Source organism: Nilaparvata lugens, chromosome 5, assembly GCF_014356525.2.
Source record: "Nilaparvata lugens isolate BPH chromosome 5, ASM1435652v1, whole genome shotgun sequence".
Lineage (NCBI taxonomy): Eukaryota > Metazoa > Arthropoda > Insecta > Hemiptera > Delphacidae > Nilaparvata > Nilaparvata lugens.
Genome location: NC_052508.1, coordinates 9,067,543 through 9,092,981, shown reverse-complemented (window position 1 = coordinate 9,092,981; position 25,439 = coordinate 9,067,543). Strand labels below are relative to the sequence as shown.

The 25,439-nt window shown below is 31.5% G+C and overlaps 1 protein-coding gene across 44 annotated transcripts in view; it reads left to right on the top strand.

The window, feature by feature from the left end:
* LOC111045692 (Down syndrome cell adhesion molecule-like protein Dscam2) overlaps positions 1-24,084 on the top strand; it is a 460,637-nt gene extending 436,553 nt beyond the window's left edge. For all 44 annotated transcript variants that reach the window (XM_039427609.1, XM_039427616.1, XM_039427618.1 and 41 more), the window contains 6 exons: positions 4,143-4,330; positions 4,891-5,071; positions 8,107-8,271; positions 15,767-15,830; positions 17,965-17,970; positions 20,770-24,084. In XM_039427609.1, the coding sequence (XP_039283543.1) occupies positions 4,143-4,330; positions 4,891-5,071; positions 8,107-8,271; positions 15,767-15,830; positions 17,965-17,970; positions 20,770-20,842 (677 nt within the window). In that variant the 3' untranslated portion in view covers positions 20,843-24,084. The remainder of the gene's footprint in view (positions 1-4,142; positions 4,331-4,890; positions 5,072-8,106; positions 8,272-15,766; positions 15,831-17,964; positions 17,971-20,769) is intronic.
* Positions 24,085-25,439: the final 1,355 nt, after the last annotated feature.

Here is a 25,439-nt window from a genome sequence, read left to right as displayed (position 1 = left end):
TCAGTGAGTTACATTGACCTGTTGTTATGTTTTCTCAAAAATTAATAAATAATTTATCAATTAAAAATGTTTAGAAAAAATCCTAAATAAACATAGAGCTTTCTGTCCTATCGTACCGTGACTTGTCGTCCCGGAATGTGAGTGTGAGCGCTGTTATCAGGTCTGGCTGCAACTGTCTACAACGTTCATGGAAAGATACATTTTCAAGACGTTCGATGTTTTTGAACGGGTAGTATAAAGGTGCGTACAGATATACGCGCCGCGAACATGAGCAATTCACTTTTAATCAGCTGATTATATCTGTATTTTTACTGAAACGGTAAGATACAGATATAAAAAGCTTGGCATCACCTGATTAAAAGTGAATTGCTCATGTTCGCGGCGCGTAAATCCGTACGCACCTTTATAGTTCACTAGGCAGCTGATTTATGATGAATAATTCTATAGTCTGATTTTTACTCTAATATTGGCGTATGAAGGAGGCTCCTTCTTCCTTTCATATTATCCTTAAAATGCAAAATGTCAAAAAACCGTATGTATACGTCGACGCGAAATTCAAAAAGGAACATACTTGAATCTCTATATCTATATATCTTTCTATAGCGCTATATCTCTTTCTCGCTTTGCTCTGTTGCCAAATCGTATTTTAACAATGTAGAATTAATAATTAACAAAATATTTCATCTTAGTTATGAAAATTAATTATGAAAGTATTGAAAAATATAATTTCTTGCTTGAATTAATAATTAACAAAATATTTAATCTTAGTTATGAAAATTAATTATGAAAGTATTGAAAAATATAATTTCTTGCTTAATAAAATATAATTGATTATTTTAAACTAGAGTGAACAGTTTACATTACATCAATAAATCTGTATCAGCTATCGTCTATAGAAGGCATTGACAAGACAGAGGATCGGCAACTTTGAGAATTGGCAACAATGTAGAATTAATAATTAACAAAATATTTCATCTTAGTTATGAAAATTAATTATGAAAGTATTGAAAAATATAATTTCTTGCTTGAATTAATAATTAACAAAATATTTAATCTTAGTTATGAAAATTAATTATGAAAGTATTGAAAAATATAATTTCTTGCTTAATAAAATATAATTGATTGTTTTAAACTAGAGTGAACAGTTAACATTACATCAATAAACCTGTATCAGCTATCGTCTATGGAAGGCATTGACAAGACAGAGGATCGGCAACTTTGCTCTTCTATCTTTCTTCACTACCATTATAACGTGGACCTCACTATAGAAACGTTGTGAAATTTGTCCAGGATTAGATGCTGGCTTCATGATCCAGAGGCCCGGGTTCAAATCCTGGCCGGGGCAAGATATTTTTCTTGGGTCACTCCCGTGTTTCAACTACTAATTATCAGCAACTATAGTGAGGTCCACATTATAATGGCAGTGGATAAAGATAGAAGAATAGCGATGCCGATTCTCTGCATTAATTAATCATATTTCTACACTGTCAAAAACATAATTGGCATCGTTGTGGACCTAGAAAGGGATAGTACCACCGACTTTGTCGAATGATAGATAAGGACAGCAAAACCAAAGTTGATCAAATACTGTCATTATAACGTGGACCTCACTATATAACAACTAGGTATTTGAAAATGTTCAATTTCAATTTGAAACTTGTCAATTGAAAAAAATCTCATAAATTATTTCACAGCAAAAATTCAAATTCAAATTCAAATTTATTTCCACAAAGTAGGTACAAACATTTAACTATAAAACACAAAAAAATGCAATTCACCACAATCAATTCAAATAAATTACATTCCTTACTAAAAAATAATAAATTGAAACATAATAGCATCAATACTTCTATTCCTAACTAGTAAGAGCTATAATACACAATCAAACTGAATGGATTGAGGATTATTATTCAACACTTCAAATAGCATAAGCTTGGTGGAAATCTACTGACATAAGTGAGAACTTGTCCGCCAGTAGGAGTAGCGCCCCAATACTAAGAGAGGGAAAAAATGAATAAAGAATAAAAATAAAATAAATGCTGCACTCGAAGATTTCTAAACATATGTAATTCTAATCATACGCATCCTTCAACAATATGTAAAAAAAAATATTTTGCAAAAGACCTTCAAAATAAAACAATAGTATGAACATCATCCTTAATTTATTATTAAATATATAGTTTTTTATTGCGGATGATGCCCTGATTAGCTTTTGCCCACATGATCAAACGTCCATGTCTACAGCGGGATTCGAACTCACGACTAGTTAGCGCTAGAAGACTGAAGAATGCAACGCTTTAGGCTAGGCGCACACCATTAGTCAAGACAAGACATGATCAGACAAGATTAGTCACAATACTTCACATTGTTAGTTATAACGCAACTCACACTGATAAGTCATTGCAATTAGACATGTCTTCATAAGCAACTATGTGAAGTATTGTGACTAAACGTGACTAGTCTTGTCTTGACGCCCAGCCTTAGTCGTCTCGGCTATCATGGCCGGCCTAAAATATACTTAAATCGTGAAAAAATTCATAGAATAATATCATATATCTAATACATTGTAAACTTGAATACCATCAGTAAGCCAGGTAAGCTAAAAATATTGTATGATTCTCCGTCAATATTGATGTTGTGTTCTTTTTCTCGTCTCTACTAGCATGTTTCACAAATCAGTAGTTTGCTTAATAATCCTGAATAATTCATGAGCTCCTATTTAAACAATTTTTTTTAAATATTAATAATTTTTATGCTAATTTAATAGAACTGTATTGATATAATTTTCTCCCCAAAGTCAACTAGCATGCATAGGTTGCTAATAGCATGGATCATCTCCCTAAACTTGCGATATTTTTAATCTTGAAAATATAATATTTGATTGCATGTATTTGTTTCTAGATGTTTACTTGACAGATATAAAGTTATTAGAATTGACAACTGGATAACTGGAAATTTGAATAATTTATTTTGATATTGTCAATAACATAGTTACATAATCAACATTAAGGGCCGGTTACCGAGCTCGGGATTTAGCTAAGTCCTAGACTTTAAACAGCTGGAGTCAGAAAATTGGCTTTCCAAAACGGGGCGTAGTCGCAGCTTTTATAACAGTAGTCGTAGTTTTTATTTTCTAATTTTTATAATTTGAAACGTTTTTCCTTGACGAAATTAGACATTCCTAAATAATTCAAAATAGCTGAATCTTTACACTATTTTCTCTTTATTTTATTTTGTGTTCAATTTTCTAGTTTTTTGAAATTTAATTTGTACGTGACTATGACAATGACTGCGACTACGCCCCGTTTTGGAAAACCAATTTTCTGACTCCAGCTGTTTAAAGTCTAGGACTTAGCTAAATCCCGAGCTCGGTAACCGGCCCCAAATGATTGGGATTGAAAAAACAGTCTTGGCTGTTACTATTAATTCCATTCCCGAATTATCCATTTTGCTACTATATCCTGAACTGTTTGCTATACTTGTCATCATGAATTCATTTACATATCGCAAAAATCAAGTCTGAAATTTCCATATAGAATTGAAATAATGAGTTGTTTGTTACCATCGTCTCAACAAAGTAAAGTATTTGAGGCATTTTGTCACTATATCCTAAACGTTTTGCAATACTAGTCATCATGAATTCAACAAGTCCCATATCTGGGAAAATTCCAGGAGCTCCGCCCCATCTTTGCAAAATTTGATTTTAGATTCCCAATTATCAGGCTTCAGATACAATTTGAACAAAAAAATCCAAGTGGAAAAGATTGAGCATGAAAATCTCTACAATTAATGTTCAGTAACATTTACACCTCAAATTCAAAATAAGCTCGAAATTCGAGAAAATGTTATTATTTCAATTGCAAACTGTTGGCAATTGTTGATTCCATTAAATCATCCACTATGAAGAGATAGCAGACTTCGTGTGTCTCCAGCGTTATTGTCCTGTCATCAACTGGCTTAGTTCTTTGAATAGTAGACTTGAGATGCGCGTGAACCCTAGCGTCAGGTGATAAATTTCCATAACGGTAAGGAAAGTTGTGTGAGTGCGCCACACCAGATTTTCTATATTGAAAGTAGCCCTAAAGAAAAAAGAGAATGTTGAAGCCAGTTTACTATACACGTGTTGTTGTGTTTTTGTGGAGGTATGGAGGATGAGATCTGCCCCTATGCCACATTCCACCTGCTGGGCTTCCGCGAGGAGATGGATCCCTCCAAGGCTGTTCAGTTCCAGACGTTCCCGCACCAGAACGGACATAGCGGCACCCTCGGACCCAACGGAATGCCACCAGCCAACGGACATGTGCATCATCGCAGTGGATCCCAGTCTATGGTCAGTGAAATGGTTTAGCTTTGCTCGTAAGATGTTAGATCACTTACATCATCTGCATTATCGTATGTAATATTGTAATAAATGAATATTCATCAAGGATAACTATAGAATGACTATAGACTCACATTTTTCATGACTATAGTGCGAACAACATACAAGTTAGTAAACTATTTGATCTATTTGATTAAGTAAGTTAGTAGATCTATTTGGATTAGTAGGGATACACGAAATTATGAGAGAGCATGTGGCAGAAATTAATAATAAAAAGTATGACATCATAATTGGATGTGACGTCATGAATGGCGAGGGCAATATTTGCTTACAACAATAGCATTCATTCATCAACAGGCCTTACGCCTCTGGAATTAATTCATCAGCATGAGATGCACAAAACAATTTGGGAAAAGATGTGTAAAGAGAAGAAAAATAGAATCGCATGGCATAATTTGGAAACCGAACAAGTGGATGAAAAGATTAATGTTGGTGATATAGTCTTCAAAAAGAACCATCATAAACGGACTGAAGCAGATCACCGTTTTATAGGACCTTTTATTGTCCAGCCTCGTGCCAATGGTCGGTACTCGCGAGTAGGCGGCGGACCCGGCTCCACATTCTCGCCCGAGTATGACGACCCGGCCAACATTGGGCCAGAGGAGGATCCCTACGGCAGTCAGTACTCGCCCTACGGCGCGCCCTACGATCACTATGGCAGTCGCAACTCGGTCAGCCGGCGCAGTGTCGGTTAGTACATCCCTTATACTTTGTTTTGAGTCATTAAATTCGAATACTAAATTAGGGAAGTGATTGGCTAAAGATAGGATAGTTAAGTTCCATGCGCCTGCTACTTCTGTTGTCCTCCTCCTCTCCTTTTCAGTCTCCTCCTCCTCTTCGTCCTACTTCTCATACTCCTCCGCCTCCTCATTCTCCGCCTCTTCTTTCTCATCCTCCTGTCTTCTTCTCTTACTCCTTCTTCTCATTTGCCTTGTCCTGTCTTCTTGTCTCCGTTGTAAGGGTGACCACTTAAAGAGCCAACTCCTCTATCCTTGTCCAAGTGTGTTTCAATATATTCAGTAACCCTTAACATAACAGTAAGTTTTGTCATACATGAGTAAGTTATTGTAAGCAAGATGTGCCTTCACCAATTATGTAACGGGGAAAAAACTACGATAACAATAGAGAACAGAAATACTAGAACTTTATTTAATTGGTATCTTTCTTTTTACATTGTTGAAAATGATAAATATTAATTTTTCTCTATTCCAAAAGGTAAAATATAAATATATATACAAAGACAATATTAAAATTGAATTTAATGGGGAAAACAACTCGCTGCTGCTTAAGATGGTTCAATCTTTGTGGTTATGAAAATTATCAATAAGAACAATGATCTTATCCAGTAGTCACCTACCTTTTGAATATGGCTTCCCCCGTTGACATCCACTGGTTTAATCGCGACTTTACAGTTAGTATTTTAAAATAACAAAAATTAACTGAACCAATGGATAGGCTCAGAACCCGTCTCCCTTACGAAACGAAATCTAGCCTCTTTCACTGGATCAGCCGGACTTTACTCACAGTCCTAACGAACGAGCTCTGCCCCAAAAGCTAAATTTTGGGTATTAATATAAACTCAGTCAATTCCAAACATTAAAGCCATTTCAATGGTCATCTGTAATACAGATTTATTGACTGGTACATTTTTTTGTGAGTTGAAAGTTAAGTCGTGGAATCATTGCTGTACGTAAATGGTGAAACCATTTAAGCTGGGTCTTCGTTTGTGCGTAAATGACGTCGTGGACCACGACAGGTCAAGGATCTCACATCTTACATTGGGTGGATTTCAATTTGCCTAAATAACCTAGAAGATTATGTTCAGTTATGTTTTAGTGGGGGAGGTTGAGTTTATACATTTTTATTCTTTTAAATGATAATAATATGTTGGTATTATTATAAATGTTTTGATTCTTAAATAAATATCGGGGCACCGATCTTCGCTCGTTATTTATTTATTGACTTTTGATAAACCGAACACAATTCTTTAAAATGATTGGGGAAGTACTAACAGGCAGAGCCCAAAACTGTTTTTCCCCCGAATTTTGATTTATACACTATAAATAGTTCAGAAAGTAGATTATGTTCCATACACTTGAATTCAGGTTCAATTTTCTGTTCAAACATTTGAAAACAAAAAATTATAATTTAGATTATATACAAACCAAATTGAATAACAAAATAACACTCACTAATCACTTGAAATTGTCAAATAATGATCAACTTGGAAAATTATGATATACTCTAGTTTAGGCGGATTATCATGTCATGTCAACAAATCAGATTATGTTGATCAAATCGATTAAAAATTGTCGAGCTAGATAAAATTTCTCGCTGATTGATTATGATTACACAGCTGGAAATAATTCTGTCTCTCTCTCCCACACAGGCACACGCATCATCTGTAATCGAGAGATGACGAAATTATCATCTGTTTTCCAAGGATGAATTATCCTTTTAATGTCGTTCAGCGAGTTTTCCAAAGAATGAGACCTAGTGCAATCGAATCTTTATATCATAAACCTACTATGTTCCAAATTTCGTGAAAATCGTTGAAACAGTTTTTGAGATCCGTAAAAAATAAATAACCAGATATAAAAATAACCAGATATATACAGAAATATTGCTCGCTCGATATAATAGGATAAACACAAATAATAAAAAGTCATTTGATCAGCTGTTTCAGCACACTCGAAATTTGGTCAATATGAATGTCAAAAATGCTTGTCGTCGACGACTGCGAACGTTTACGCACAAACGAAAATGAACCTTAAATTTCCAATTGTGTGATTTATCACGTTCATTAACTGAGTAATAAAGGCAATGTTATGATTTACTCCATGCTTCATACAAACTATTGTAAGTTGGCCCTTTTGTCTGCAAATCAAGGTCTTGTTTGGGATCACATGAATACTTGTTGAATTTTAATCTCCTGCCCCATATCCGTTTTTCGTTAACAAATGATTGTTTGAGGCATTTCTTACCTGAAGGGATCTTGTCTTGGGAATCAATTATAGGCTGTATTAGTCCAGGCTGTTTAAACCATTCATTTATGTATCTATTTATTGATACTCAGAACACAATTCATTAAAATTATAAAATAAAATTATTAAATAGGTACTATATAATAATTGTATTTTTGTCATAGTCATTCATTTTCAGCTTTACATCCATGAAATCAAGCCGGTAAACAGCTGATTGTAGAACAAATAAACATATGATTCTCATTACAGCATACTATACTGTGATAAAATCATATGTTTTCTTTACAGTCGAGTATGTTTCCTAGTTCCGAATTTGGAACAGCAAAACAGCAGCCTTTTAGCGCTCCAGGTGGATGTTTTGTCAGCAACAATCAAGAAATTCATGATTCGAAACTTGTAAACTAGGTTATGTTTATAGAATGCATGTAGTAATGTCAGCACAAGCAGGTAATGTTTCCTGTTTCTCAATTATTCTCTCCTAGATTATTATGACAAAAAATAGGTCAAGTTATTTGGACGTGAATGTCTTGAACGCCTCGACTAGAAACACCATTCTCGCCTGCAAAACGGCCCTTCCCATCCTTGTGACTTAGTATACTATATTTCAGGATTGGAATCTTGTAAAGAAATAAAGTTTTAATTATTCATCTTGAAAAGTTTTATTCGAAAATAAAACAGTTGGATCAATATCGTGATGACAGTATTTTTAAACTCTTATTTATTTCATTTTGGGAAATTTAGGATCAGCCCGCAACCTGCCAGTGTCGAGTAGTCCGGAACCACCCCCACCACCTCCCCGCAACCACGACCCCAACAGCAGCGGCTCGGCCAACGACTCCAAGGAGAGCAACGAGATATCCGAGGCAGAGTGCGACCGCGACCAACTCGTCAACCGCAACTATGGAGGTTAGTGCCAGTGCGACACAAGTCCAACCTAACCTAACCTTATCCAACCTAACCTAACCTACATACCCTCCTCTCATTCTATCTCCTTGGTTACGGTGGGTCACTTTCATACACAAACACACACCCAACCATAGCTCCACTTATAAGGAACGGTTGCACAAAGGCCGGTTGAATCTTAACTTTTTAATTCCACGAGAACCAATCAGAGAAGGCCTTTTTGATAAGACGGCTTCTCTGATTAGTTCTCGTGGAATGAATCACGATTAAAATTTAACGGGCTTTTGTGCAACCGGCACTAAATGTTTGAACACACAACTTACACAAACACACACACACAACCTCAACTTCACTTATATATGTTCAACACGCAACTTACACACACTTTGAAATCTGCTGCCTATTGTAATAGAACACATTCACATTTTACTCATAATCTACTCACATTTTACATTCACTCTCTTATCATTTTTATGGATAGTTTTGTTGAATTACCGTATGAGTTGAAATCATGGAGTTGAACGAGATCCACTTTTTCTGTAAATTATTTGGGTGATTCATCATGGAATTTAATGAACTAAATTTAGGAAGAGAAGAAGTTTTGGGCTAATGCCTGTTTTTCCGTTCAATATTGTAGGCCCAATGTTTTGATCTAATAAATGAATATTACACATATTGCTTATAATTGTGGTGGAAATTGTGTATTTGATTTTCCATACACAGCTCTTTTTTCCTAAGCAGCAATAGTTGGGCCTAACAACTATTCAAGATATTATAAAATCATCACTAAATGTCAAATACTGTAAAACCAGCACCGGTATCAAAACTATAGTGAGGTCCACGTTATAATACTAGTGGAGAAAGATATAGAACAACTTTGCCGACCCTCTGTCTTGTCAAAGTCTTCTATAGACAGTAGCTGATACAGGTTTATTGATGTCATATTAACTGTTAATTCTCGTTTGAAATAATCTATTATATTTTATTAAGCTAGTAATTATATTTTTCAATAATTTTATAATTGAAATAAAATATTTTGTTAATTATAATTATTATTAATTCCACATTGTTAAAGTTGAAAGACGATCTGTCAACAGAGCAAAGCAAGAAAGAGACAGCGCTATCCGCTTTGTTGATAGATAATGATAGCAATACTAATCAAATGCAATAGCTAATCAAACACTGCCATTATAAAATGGACCTCGCTATAACAGAATGTACCTATCTCCACTAATTATTCTGAACTTCCTTTCAGAATTATCTACATGTTCTCATAATTCAAATAACTTCTACTGTAATCATAATTAAACTCTCCAAAATATTACAATACACCATCTTATAAGAACCAATCTTCCACATCTATCTTTGTTCTAAATTTTGAAACAATGCCTCTATAATTCAACTCTTTTCCAAACACTCTGAAGAGTTTGAGTGCATTTTTGCTCAGCTTATCACCCTTGTTTTGATGTTATAAGCTTCCACCCTCTTACCAGCATTCTGTAATAATTGTTCATTGCTTCTTGCACTATATTATTGAATCCTATTTCCTATTTTATCTCTATATAATTCTAGCATCCCTCTTATTTAAATAAACTTTTTAAAGTAGTATTTCTATTGCCACTTGAAAAGACATATTTAAGACACATATAAAGTAGACACATTCCTCTTGTAGAAAAAAACTTCGAGGAACAAATATTTTTATGATTTTGATATAGCACGTCCATAATTGTCTTCTAGGCTTTATTCTGCATTTCAAAGTGTTCAAACTGTTTTACTATCTTAAAGGCTCAGATATGGCATGTTTAGATTATTCTTTCCGCACTTCAAGTATATTTTTATTACATTTCACAATATCAATTCAATGATTTAGTTGATTAGAGTCCCTATCTCATTATTTCAATTTATTTTTGAAAAACCCTCGTGTCTATTACAACATATCCCCCTTCATAAGCTGAAAAGTTATTGACTCCACAGCAAGAAGATATATTATTTTTTGTAGTTTATTTCAAATTGAATATTTTAGTAGGCTGTTATAGATTGCAACTCACATCACAAAATCTTGCAACGTAAACCACTAAGGTTCAAACCACACGAGGTGTTTTCAGTCTGCACGACAGGCCAGAAATCTCTCTGATTGGCTGATGATGGGGTTGGCGTGTCGAGTGATCTTCCTGTCCAGCCAATCGGAGAGCTTCCTGTACTGTCGTGCCTTCTGAAAAACGCCTCGTGTGGCTAAATCTTGGTGATAAAAGTTCCATGATTCTGTGATATAAGTTGCTATCTACGTATACGCTGTATTTTAATAGCCTACTAAGCTATAAAGAATGCCTCATGTGTTTGCCCCATATTCATTTATTCATAGTTTTTACAAGGAAGCATTGAATGGGAGAGAAAAACTAAGGATACTCCTTGTACTATTTCTCTCCCAAATTTTGATAATATTTTAAAAGTCCGGAATATGGTTATGATTCCACTTTTCTAAAATTTTGTCCATTTTCACTCAAAAACTAAGAATTTAAATTTTGACAGTTTAAAAACTAATTAAAAAACAAAAATATTCCACTTGAATCACCATTAATTGAAAAATATATCCTCTAATATCATGCTCTAGGAAAGATGCAGTTAAATATTTAATTCTTGTCCTGTAGATTTGTTGTGATTAAAACCTCATAAAAGGAACAAAATCACAATCTAGAAAAATATTTGCTTTGGTGAAGGATTTAATGAACCATACAATAACTTTAATTTGATGTAATCACTGATAGTTTCCGCATTGCAATAAAATGTTTGTTCAATTAATTATGGCAATTAATGGTGTAGGTACTGTAACCTGTTAAACTGTTTTAATAATAAAATTAACTAAACTCGTGAGTAACCGTTAAATAAATGTGACTAAAATCTCAATATCGGCGTTTATATAGAAAAAGTTTTGCTTTCTGCTTTTTTTCTTACCACCCCTCATTGTCCTAATTCGTGTCCCTTTGTCCACTTCTCTTCTATTCACTTTCCTTTTTTTGAATGGGTATGTTGACGTTTGCATCAACACGGTTAGCTTGATCTTGATTCGAGAATTTACATCAATCTATTGAAATAATTTTACAAAAAGTAGTTTAGTAAATAGAACTTTATAGAAGTTGCATGTAAAAATTTATTGTTTCCAAATAAGTGATAAAATGTTCCATCGTTATAGTATTTGGTTAGTTTATTGTGTAGTTTCATCAATGTGGTTACTTTAATATTTATTCATTGATGATAGAGTTGAATAAATCATACAGTTTCTTACTTATTTGGTGATTATTTTGTAGAAGTTGGAATAGATTATGTTTATTTGTATGAATGAACTTTATTGTAGTATTTAAATTTAATAGGTTTCAAAGTTTTAAAGTAGAAAGTTCAAAGTTTCTATCTTTGAGTTATGTAGAAATAGGGATGTAGTGGTTCTATTTGCTTGACCGATTTTGTAAAATTCTGAATGTAGAATTTTGTCTTAGGTTAGCAACTGCGATGAGTTACTATTTGAGAACTTGAATTTTTCTAACTCAAGATATTCTTGATACGACCTCAATTTTTATATATTCATCTTTCAGTTCTACAAAATGATTTAGTAGAATGCTTTATTAGGTTTTCAAGCTGTGCCTATAATGGACTTCTTAATATTTCAAAAAGTAAAAGTTGTTTCTTATTAGATTTAAACTCATAATGTCTTCCCAATCTCTAATTTTGTTTCTTTTTTTAGCTAGTGTTTATAAGTTTAGATGAAAAGTAGTTAGAGAAAATTTTGATGAAAATAATTTCAACTTGTTGTAACCTTTTCATTTTGAAAAAGGATACAGCTATCAATTTTTTTCAAGTGTCTTATTCTAATCACAATACTATTATTGTAACTTGTCACTACTTCTCCAAATTCTTATTTTAAAATATACACAACTGGGGATATCACCCTTAAGTCTACAAACGATTTTGAACCCGAATTAAATTAAAATAATAATTATTATTATTGTTCTAATGTGACTGTCAATGTTGCTCAAGCTTCCGAATTTCTTATTTTACTGGTTGCGCTTATTTTTCTTTATGTTTTGTATCTATGTATATTTTGCACAGCATGTGCATGTTATGCGCTAGCATTTCCACAAGTTTATTTTGTCATTATTTTGAAATTTTTCTCATCAATTCCAATATAATTTCTATTCACTTCCTACAAAATTTAAGTTTTTTTACTTCAAAACATTCAGTTTCTGTTTGGCTTGAAAATGTGCAACACTAGCACGAAACTTGTCGCCACTATAAAACGTGATTGATAATTTTTTTGTTACAAAAAAGTATATTTATTATAATTTACTATAACAATATGTTAATCTGGACTCCTAAACAACAGTGACAGTGAACAGTGAAAATATAATTCACATGATGTTTAATGGGGGTATTCATACCGAATGGGAATAGTCCAATAAAAACTCAAGGGAATTATATTTTAACTGTTCACTTTCACTGTAGTGTGCGAATCCAGATTTAACGTTTTATTTAGTGATGTTTCCGGTGTTTCACAATATATCTGAAACTAAAGGTCTACTCGAATCTTATTATTCATGTGCAGCATTGAGGCTTATATGGGGAATATACTGGTCAAAATAGTAGGGTTTCAATAACTAAACTGAGTGTTTTATAAAAAATCTGGTGTGGTACACTCACACAACTTTCCTTGCTCATTGATCTATAAGCCTCATTCTTAAACGAGGATAATCTAGGGGAATAACATTATGCCGATTGGCGGCTAAATAATTTTATTAAAACTACGATTATACTATTGTTATTGTTTTCAGAGTACATTTTCCTTTGTTTGAATATTATGAAATTTGAGGATTTTTTAAAAGTTGTCAAAACAGCTGTTCTACAAATAAAATATCGTCGTGTGCTCTTTTGAATAAACTGCTCTACCCACCTACCTCAAGCAGGAGAAGGAGGTTACAAAGTAAATTTATCAAGGATGGGGTGGACCCCCTGTTAGTTTCTCAGGGAGGAGACTCATGGAAGTTAATAGAGCTGATATATAACTATACAGGGTATGAATTTGAAAAAAATCGGTTAAGTCATTTTTGAGAAAATCGTGAAAAACATCCGCCATTTTTCTCAAGAATATTACGGAGCTCCTGCAATTTTCCCAGAAATGAGACTCATGTCAGTTGATAGAGTTTATAAATAGCTATCCATGATATAAATTTGAAGAAAATCGTTAGAGCCGTTTTCGAGAAAGCCGTGAAAAACATGGTTTTTAGTGATTATTCGCCATTTTTCTCAAGAATATTACGGAGCTCCTGCAATTTTCCCAGGAATGAGACTCATGTCAGTTGATAGAGCTTATAAATAGCTATCTAGGGTATAAATTTGAAGAAATTCGTTAGAGCCGTTTTTGAGAAAACCGTGAAAAACATGGTTTTCCACCAATTTTTCCGCCATTTTGAATTGAATTTCTTATTGTCGGATACTCATGGTGTAAGACCTTAAGTTTAAAATTTCAAGTCAATCGGCTAATTAGGAATGGAGTTATCCTGTTCACAGACACACACACACAGACCAACACCCAAAAATCATGTTTTTGGACTCAGGGGACCTTGAATCGTATAGAAAACATGAATTTAGGGTACCTTAATTTTTTTTTAATGCAATACTTTCCTTACCTATGGTAATAGGGCAAGGAAAGTAAAAATGTATGTGAATAAACTTTCATAGGTGTTTGATTTTCACTTGTCTCACTTTAACATATAGGCCTACCCCAATACTATACTATAATGAATATAGAACAAGATATAGGCCTACTCTAAAATTTCAATGATAACATTTTTCATATTCATGTAAATAGCATGTTCTTAGTTTCAGTATTTACTCAACCGCATTTGCTCACCTATCAGCTTCTTACTGTATCTTCAATTAGGGATTGGTTCTGAAAAGTAGTATTATTATAAAAATTGGATCCCCGATGAAACATAGTATTGTCAATTTATCCTTGTAACGGAAATATGAAGCTGTTTCCAAACTTTTCACCAACCCTGTACAATGATTGTTAATTATGTACCGTATTAGTTTATGAAGATGTGCTATTAAAATACAGTTATCGCTAGAGTGAGGTCCACGTTATAATGACAGTGAATAAAGATAGGAGACCAGCTTTGCCAATTGTCTGTCTCAATAAATTATATTTCTACATAGTTAAAAAATGATTCGGCAATGTTTCGGAGGTGGTAGAGTATAACACTATCTGCTTTGTCGAATAATAGACAAGGATAGCAACACCAATGTTAATAGAATACTGCCATTATAACGTGGACCCCACTATAGTACTGTATTGTATCATTAATAAATGGCACATTTTAAAAGTTGACATTCAATAACTTGTTGAAATTTCTGAAGTTGTACGATTCTTTTAAAAACATGTTTAATCCATAATTTGTTTGTCATTCACTTAGATCTACTTATTGAATTAAATTAAGAACATCTCTATTCACAATAATGTACAGATACATAGAAGCAGTGTCAATATTCAATAAGACAAACAAAACATGATAAAAACAATGATATTGAGAAAAGTCATAAGACTCAATAATAACAGCTGATAGTTGCAGTGATAGTAGTTTTAATTTTTCTGCTCAAAATTTTCAAGTTTATTTCAATATTATTGAAACTTTCGGATTGTTTAGTGTTATTTCCGGATCTTATCAACCCTTCGAAATTCAAAATTCATCAGTCATTATCTCGAATACGTATTCTCTGAGTGTTAATCTTTGGTGAAAACAGAAATTTTAAACTTAACCTCACTTTGGACTATTTATGTGTCAAAATCAAGGAATTGAAGAAGTTTTGGGCAATTGCCAGTTTCTCTTTCCAAATATCGTGTTTGTGACTTTTCTAATAAATAAATAAATAAATAAAGACTCCTGACAGTCAGATGTGTAAACTCTGGAAGGGAGTATAGGGATAATGCAACCAAATATTTCTTCCCTCCCAATCTCATTGTTTTAAGATTTTCTATTGATTGAATAATTTATAGATAATCAAACGAATAATGGATCTTACTGGATTTTGGCAGAACGGGAGATCATAGCAGATTTTCTGGATACTATAGTGAAATTCTTCATGAATAATACCGAATTTTAAAGAATTCTAAAAACTTGTCTTGTCTTGTTCTAGTATACACGTACATGTTCATTCTATTACTCCAACCCTATTTTGTTATATTTCTATTTTTGAATTATTTATTGTTATTTGTTATTCATAAAACTGGTTCTATATGGTTTTCTCCAACTTGATTTTTTCCTATTATGATTTCCTTTTCAATTTATTCGAACTATCTCACTTTTTTCTATTGATATTTTATTCTTAATTTATTCATTTTTAAATTATAATTTTATTATTTCTCATCGCCATTTTATTATTTTGTATGGCTTTTGTCGTGTGTGTATTGTCGTCGTTTGTATTGATGACTTGGGGTGATTTTATTTTACAGTCAATGTGAGGAATAACTCCAAGGATGGTATGTCCACCGAGGAAATGAGGAAACTTATTGAGAGGTCAGTGTTTTATTAAAAAAAAACTGATCATCATAAAAAATCATCACAAATCATCAAAAGATCATCGCATAAGGTTTAACCTGATAGCATGGTCTAGAATCTACATACCATACTAAACTCATATTCATTGTCCATAAAATCTCATCATAATCCATACCGTAACTCACTATCATCTCATAATCAAGCACCAAATTCTAATGATAGTGTCAAAAAAGTACTAAATCTGTAATATATTTTCAAAATAACGTAGTTCCCATTGCAATTTTGAGCACCAATTTCTAAATGTAACAGTTTATCTAATAATAGTTTGAAAAATACTAAATTTGTATGATATTTTCAAAATAACGTAGTTCCCATTGCAATTTTGAGCACCAACACCTAAATGTAATACGACTATATATTATTCCATTCGTGGTTTGTAAATATTATAACCCCTATCTCACTGTTATTCGTTTTATAATGATCAAGCACAAATTTTTAAAAATGATAGTCTAAATACTTGATTTCTACAATTTTCTCCCAAAGAAAATCACTTGGACACCAATACCCTAAAATATCAATCACTGTAGATAATAAATTATAATTTTTAATGTAATGCTTGTTCAATTCATAACTCACTTTCATACCATAATCATATGCACTTAATTTACCTCTAAAAAAAGTTCTAAAGACTAAATTTGTAATTTTATTTAAAATAAGGTAGTTTCTATTAAAATGTTGAGCACTAATACCAAAATATATTTCAATCTAGAGTCATAAAAGAATATCAAATTCACTTTTATATAATTTCCATTTTAAGGTTTATCATTCATGATCTTAATCTATGATTCATTCTAATTTTATATCAAGATCCAACTTCTAATAATAAAGATTGTTGAAATAATAAATTCTTATAAATTTTTCTTAATAGTCCTACTCCAGATTGTATTAAAATTTTGAGCTCTAATGCTCAAATATACGAGTTCAAATAATATCAGACCACATAATGTTACACCAATCATAATATTCCAATCACAGCTTATCAATCGCATACATAAATTCACTTCCATGTTCATTCGCTTCATCTTTAACTATAATTTCAAAAATAGTAAATTTCATTAGCATATATTTATCAAGTGTATGAAATCAATATACTCTTCATTGCTAATTGTAATTTTGTAGAAGCTTTCTATCGTTTCAATTCTTACTTAAAATGTGGACCTAATAACTCAATATTGATTTAACAATAAAACCTAGATTATAAATGATTTCAACTGTTATAGTTTGGTGGTTTCAGACTACATTATCTCTATGATTAAAGTTTCTCTTGTAGAGGAATTATTATAGTTATATACTCGTAGTTTTTCCTTGTTGAATTCCAACTAAATTTCAAAGAAATAACAAAAATTAAAATATGTTATTAATAAGGAACCTCAAAGAAATAAAATTTGAAGAAAGTGAGCCATTCTTTACAGATGAATGAGTTCTTGTTATTGTAAAGTAGCATATGTGGTATGTATCGGTAATATCTATATTTTTTATACTCTTGCGATAAATTTAAATTTTAATAGACAATTGTTGAAAATTTTCAAGCTTTAACTAAATGATCAACTTTACTAATTTTATTGAAAAATACACTGTTCAAATCTCCAATTCCCTTCAAAGACTACCTATTTTTGTAATTTCAAAAACAATGGAACCTACATTTGACCTACTCCGTATTTATATGTTAAATTAATACGGTATTATAAGATTATGCAAAAATTCCTATTCAGTAACAATTTTGAAATAGTTTTCTCTTGCACTTCTAACTATCAAGCAAACCAAATCTTACATTTTTTGAACTTTTACACGATATTTCTCAATAATTCTACACTTTTCACAAAGTTTTAAGAACCCCTCACATTGAACCCTCACAAAATACTAATGATTATTTGTTGAAAGCACTGATTTACAATGCATTTTGCCCCTCCAGTGATGATTGAGATTTACTACCCTCAAGGTACATCTTTGTGAGAATCTTTTTACTAGTACATCACCCCAGCTACAAGTCATTAAGTAGATTTTCATGATATTTCAACAATTTTATTTGTGAATGCAAATGAATGTTTTGTGGTAACAATTGATCTCTTGTTTCATGGAAACACACAACTAGGAAGCCGTAAGTGTTTTACTAACGTAGTAGTAGTAGTTTTTTATATTTTGCTTGTTCCGTTTTCATTTGTCTCGATTTTATTGTGTGTTTGCCTGTTGTCAACTGTGTATCACAACTTGTATAACTGTCTTTTGATGTGTTTTTCACGAATTTCGACGTTCAAAGTGGATATTCACCAATTTTTATCATTACTTTTTTCCCGAAAATTATTTGTATTGGAATAATATTTCAGTTGTCACTGTATGTTTTAGTTGGAATATTCTCTTGTTCTTTTATATTCTCCTAAATGTTAGCCTGCTATAGTGAGGTCCACGTTATAATGGCGGTGGAAAAAGATAGGAGAAAAATGTTGCCGAAAATGTTGTCTTGTCAATGCCTTCTATAGACGGTAGCAGATACAGGTTTATTGATGTTATATTAACTGTTCATTCTCGTTTAAAATAATCAATTATATTTTATTGTAAATTATATTTCTCAATAATTTCATAATTAATCTACATAATTAAGATGAAATATTCTGTTTATTAATTGTACATTGTTAAAAGCCGATCTGGAAAGCGAGAAAGAGATAGCGCTATCCGCTTTGTTGAATGAGATATAAAATACCATTACTAATAAAGCAGTGTCATTATAACGTGACTTCACTATAGGTGAATTTCTATATGATTGCTGTCACGATAATATGAGTACTATTCACTTATTATCTATTTTCTATCAAATCGTCTATTATTGATTAATTTCCATTAAAAAAAAATATATTTTGTATCAATTCTCCTTCAACGGTCGTACTACTCAATGTACCTAGAATGCATTCTATAGTGAGGTCCACGTTATAATGTCAGTGTTTGGTTAGCAATGGTATTGCTATATTGTCTTTCATTCAATAAAGCGGATAGCGCAATTTCTTTCTCGCTTTGCTCTGTTGTCAGATCGTCTTTTAACAATGTACAATTAATAATTAATTAATAGAATATTTCATCTTAATTATGTAAATTGATTATGAAATTATTAAAAAATATAATTTCTTGATTAATAAAATATAATTGATTATTTTAAACGAGAATGAACAGTTAATATTACATCAATAAAGCTGTATCAGCTACCGTCTATAGAAAGCGTTGACAAGTGACAAGACAGAGTTTCGAAAACGTTTTTCCCCTATATTTCTCCACTGTCATTATAACGTGGACCTCACTATAGAATAAATTCTAAAATGTATTCTAGGTATATTGGTACTACTGTTCTTCTTTAGAAACTAGGTACTATCTTTCCAATACAAATTGTAGATAATTATGTACAATATATGCTGATAAGCATTCCATCTATAGATAATATTTCTCTTGTGTATTTTATAATAGCTGTTTTAACTTTTGATTACAGTGCAATTCGATAGAAGTAAAGTAGCTTAATTAGTGGAAAACTATTTGTGGAAAACATTATCCTTATAGATTTTTTTTATTGGAATCTACATTTGAGTTATGAATCAATGAATTATAAATTCTTCCGCTAGATTAAACTAGGTACAGAGCTAATCAATAATTTATCAATGAAATTTGAATATTGTCATTGTTACCGACTTTATTACTATGAAGATGAATAAATAACTATTTATAATTCACTATTTATTTTCCAATCACTTGAAAATGGCATTATATAGCCGAAATATGTAGTGACAAAATAATTTTTAAAAGGGTACTCAGATTTATATTCAAAATGTAGACCTAAGGAAAAATAAATACAATATGAAGATGAATATGATGATAATGATTGTCAAGATATAAATAGTCCATGTGTTAGTGATAACATTGAAAACTTCATCTTACAGATAGATTATTGTGTTTGAATTTCATTTCGATTATTCAATTCATTTTTTAATAGAACATTTTCCTAAATCAATCTAATATATTGTATAAAAACCAAGTTTTCAGGAATAGCTTTCATATCAATCACTTCATATCATTGTGGATGAGAAGTGTTTCTAAGTTGAAAAATGAATTCGATAGGAACGTTTCTTCGTAGCTTTATCAAAGAGGAAATTGACAAAATATTGTGTTTTTCCATGATGAAACAATAATATAACTACTCAATTGGAGCTAAAAAATTTCTAAAAACAGTGATGAACTTATTGTTTACTAGCAGGTAACCCGTGCTCCGCAAGGGTCTATTTTAAAACTTGACAAACTGAAAACTCGACGAAATGAAATGTTGAAGAATTTAAAATAGGCCTATAACCATCCTCGGTAAATTAAGAATCTATTATGCAGAGTTTTTATTTAATCAGTCAAGTAGTTGAGACGTGAAACAAAATTTTCCTATACCGTATGTGTATAAGCCAGTTCTTTCCTGTATTAAATCGTAGATTTCCAGAGCTTGTTAGTTTTGAAGCTTGATCAAAGAGGAGACCAACAAAATATTTTGTTTTTTCATTATGAGAGAATGATATCTAGTCGATTTTAGAACTACAGTATTTCTGAAAACATTGAATATTTCCAGAGCTTGTTAGCTCCTGTTATATTTTTTATCAATTAAGCTGCGTTTACACCAAAGTTAATAAAAAAATGTTGATAACTTAATCCTTCTAGATTCTATTAGATTGAACGGAACTTGACAAACACATATGTTCTGTTCATCATGCGTATGATAAGATATGTTGAATCTATTAGAATCTATAAGGATTAAGTTATTGACATTTTGTTATTAACTTTAGTGTAAACGCAGCTTTAGACGAGAGTATTGTTTTTTGCTATTATTTTCTGTTGAAATGAATTCCAATTTTCTAATTTTCAAATTTCCAATTTGTTTTAGAAACGAAGCAGGGCAACAACACCTCCAAAACGGAGGCCTCGGGCTCACAACCTACGATACTGTGGCAGTGTAATCTCTAGTCTGCTAATCCTGTGCCATAATTCCATAAATCATGGAATTAATTCCATAAGAAACAACATCCATCATCAGCTGTCGTCATCAACTAACCCTGCATTCAACCTGTCTGCGCTCTGCAATTCAATTTGATTGATTTCATTCCGATGCGAACAACTTATTAATCATCACTGGTATGCGCTCCGCAGTCCAATTCAATTGGTTTCATTCCACTGCGAGCAACTTTCTAATCACCCTGAGGTAATCAGCTTGTCTGCGCTCTAAAACTCAATCTAATGGGTTTCATTTTCTTGGAGCAACTTTCAAATCACGCATAGATGTTACCCTGAATTCTACATGTCGGTGCTCCACCGTTGAATTTAATAGGTTTCATTATGCTCCAAACAACTTTTCAATTCAACAAGTTGCTCGTTGTCAACTTGGTCACATTTTAGCCATTGAATGGCAATTTTTTAGTATTAGACATCAGTTGCTCGATTAGTTGAGCAACTTGATTATACAGTCAGTCATTAATTTTTATTCAATTTGTGCCACAAGATAATCTTTCTTCTTAGAAGAAATAAATTGCAAGTTTTGATCAAATTACTTTGTACGACACGGATATGTGTCATATAATAATCTCTGACTGAGCTAGGATTGGTGATATTTATATTTTGTAGAATTACGACATTCTACATCTTTTTTATTCGTGTACTATAATTTTCATTTTGAATTTGATCAAGAGTTCTGAAGAAAGCTTTATAAATTCATGAACTTAATACTTTTAAGTTGATTCGAAAAGAATATTTAATTCTCTTCCATCATATTAGTTGGCAATTTTTTTCTCAAAACAGGAAAAATTGTTGTTTTTATGGATAAGTTTAAATTTGAAGGATTTGTTAACAAGTGAACAAATCACTATGTACTAATTATAATTACCACTCCAGGTGTCTAAATTATCTACGATTTATAATTATCTATCAAGCCAATGCTCTATCAAGCGAGGTCCAATCCAATCATCTCATAAGTTTTCTTCATGAGGAACTATCATTTTTGTATCGCATTTCAACATTTTTTTTATATAATTCGTTACCAAGTATCCATTCTGGCATGTTCCTTATACCTGAATGATGCAGACTGTACTACTTATTCGAGAAGATGTTTAAGAAGAAATTGGAGGAAATTTAATTTTAACTTTGCGACTTCTGAATAGATGTATAATTATATCTATAGATAAATACACAGACACATCTATCTAAGCAGTAGGTTAATCAGGATGATATATATGCTATTAATTGTGTTGAATCCATCTATTGGCTGAAAAAATGCTTGAAATTACTATCCAAAACATAAATTTATTCAGTATATTAGAGTTGTTGATCTGATGAAAAATCAAACTTAGACGGCACACATACTAAAACAACAACTTTTATAAAATTAATATGAAATTATTTGTAAACTCAAAATATTACTACTACATTACTAGTAATTGTGTAACTCTTTAATTCGAAAAGTTATTTCAATAGCATATTATTATAATTAGGATTATAATAGTGGTACAGTTTAATAAATTCACTAAGCAAACCTGCTTCATTCAGTCTTATCGTAACAGTTGACTAATAAATATTATTAAATGTAGCTCTCATACCAACATCAGTCTTTTGACTACAATATATACATTATATATGAAATTTTATACATAGGTAATGTACACATAACGTATATTATTATAAACTTATTTGATGTTTGAATAACAGATGTATTATCGGATATTATCTGGTATAAATTATGATTATATTATTCAGATAATTAATCTAACCTCTTCTATAAACTTCATCCATTAATGATCGTAAATCAATATTCGTTTTTGAATGTATTTCTGAAACTGGATCTTTGCTTTAGTTTGATTTTAACTTTGCTGTAAATATTGTATTATCATAGACTGTATTAGTACCTGTATGAGGGTACAAGCTATTCATTATCGTAGTTTTGGTGGGAAAATCTATTGATATGTTTGATAACGTACGATGATATGAACAAAATTTAGTAAAGTTTAAAATCGTTGACGTTATTGATGTACTGATTATGTTTCTTCCAAATTGAACGTTCCGGTTTTGTGACTATTGATATTAAATATTCAGAAATAAATAAATTCGAGACATCGTTGAGAGCGGATGTTGAGCCGTTGGGCGCGAACAATCCCCCCACAAAAATATCCAAGGATTGATATGGGGCCGGTCTTCCAACGATGTTCTCTAGTAATTTTAATAACACTATTATAACGATAACCTCTAAATATCGATAAGCTCAACTGTTTAATTACTATGATATATTATTATAAATATAAAATGAATATAAAGATGTGATATTTTCTTTCTTTCATGTGTATATTGACGTAATTTTAATTATTAATCGATGACTTTGAATGCTGTTTGGTTTAGTAATGATAGTCTTATACCATTATTGTATGATGTAAGGAGGAAAGGGGTCATTAACTAATTCATTAATTGGTTAACTAGTTAACTGATTAATTAGTTGAAAGCACAGCGAGGGCACAAAACTACTGTGTTGGATTTCATTATAGATATTCAAATTGTTTGTCTTTTATATGTGTCATAGTATCATCGTTTTTATCTATTTAGATTAATAATGGATAAATGTATAACCATTATTCGACTTCATACATTATCTATTAGCGTTTTAACACACATTGACTGTATCAAAAATCTATTAAATCTACTACAAACTTATATAAATAATCTATGGATGTGTCCTCTACTCTGTGTTGTTTTCCCTCTTGCAAAAAAAATACATTTGTACATTTATTTATATATTATTATTTTCAAGTAAAGATGACCGTATCTTTAGGTTTAGTAGTATAATTTTACTACCTATTTTATTGCTGTACTATATTATTGTAATGTTTAGGATATTATAATATGTAATGATATTTGGATTTTAAATAAGTCTTCGTAACCATCGAACATGAATAATTTTTCTACTAGATTTTGAAAGTTTCTTGTCATTTTAATACCACAAAATACATGTGCTTTTCGTCCAGTAATTTTCTGCTATATATTCATCTATGTATAGCATGTGATTCTGTCGTTTTAAAATTATATCCATTGTTTTCCAAACAATTAGAAAACATTGATTTTTATAGATATTCGCTTGATAAATGTTAATTATTTTTGTAATATGTGGTTATATTATGTGGAATCTCGCCCACGAGTTGTGAAAATTGATTTTATTTACTTTTGCGCTACTAAATAATTATAATCAGTCTAGATTTGAATCAAATGATATTATTAGGTTAACACCATATACATTATTATGAAGAAACATTCTCTCTATCTGAAATCGTAGTAGCGGTTTATCCATTAATAGATACTCAACCATTTAGGAATGTAAATATGAATTTCATTTAGCTTTTAATTTATCGAATTTTATTCTGTCTATTGGTTTGCAAAAATATTGTAATAGACAAAAACAGTTTTACTAGCTTTTGGTGTTGTAATACTCAGAGCTTCAGATATTATGCTTTTGCTAGTCATCTTTTAACATCACTGTAGATTTTAAACTTACCCTTCCCAACTCAATGAAATACGTAATTAATTTGAATTATTTACCGAGATTTTGTTCAGTAATATTTTTCATGAAACAGTCAATGTTCGACTCAGGCTGTGCACTGGAAATTTGCTAAAAAGTTTAGGATTTCTTGGATGGATGACTGATTTGGGGTCTTTCGTTATGGGAATAAAATTTCATGGGTACACTTACTGGCTTCACTGCTAGAATACTTCTGAATTGATGCTTCTAATGGTATCATTTCCCCTTGAAATCTATACTCTGCTATATTTTTTCTTACACAAATATAATTCGCCTATTTTTCTTAGCATTCAAAAATTTATGACCTTATGATATACTGTAACTAGATTCACTGTTTGTGATGTCATTTTCTATTAGTCTTCCTTTACTTACATCTCAATTCTCATTCCAATATTTCTCTCAAGTATTCAGGTTATACAATGAATATTCATGTTCAATAATATTGGAAAATTTTAGTGGAAATTATGATTCAAGAAAGGATAAATCAATTCTAGTAAAAATCTCCTGGTAATAAGGAAGTAGTTTCACACCAATATCGTACTAGACAAAAACAGTTTTACTAGCTTTTGGTGTTGTAATACTCAGAGCTTCAGATATTATGCTTTTGCTAGTCATCTTTTAACATCACTGTAGATTTTAAACTTACCCTTCCCAACTCAATGAAATACGTAATTAATTTGAATTATTTACCGAGATTTTGTTCAGTAATATTTTTCATGAAACAGTCAATGTTCGACTCAGGCTGTGCACTGGAAATTTGCTAAAAAGTTTAGGATTTCTTGGATGGATGACTGATTTGGGGTCTTTCGTTATGGGAATAAAATTTCATGGGTACACTTACTGGCTTGACTGCTAGAATACTTCTGAATTGATGCTTCTAATGGTATCATTTCCCCTTGAAATCTATACTCTGCTATATTTTTTCTTACACAAATATAATTCGCCTATTTTTCTTAGCATTCAAAAATTTATGACCTTATGATATACTGTAACTAGATTCACTGTTT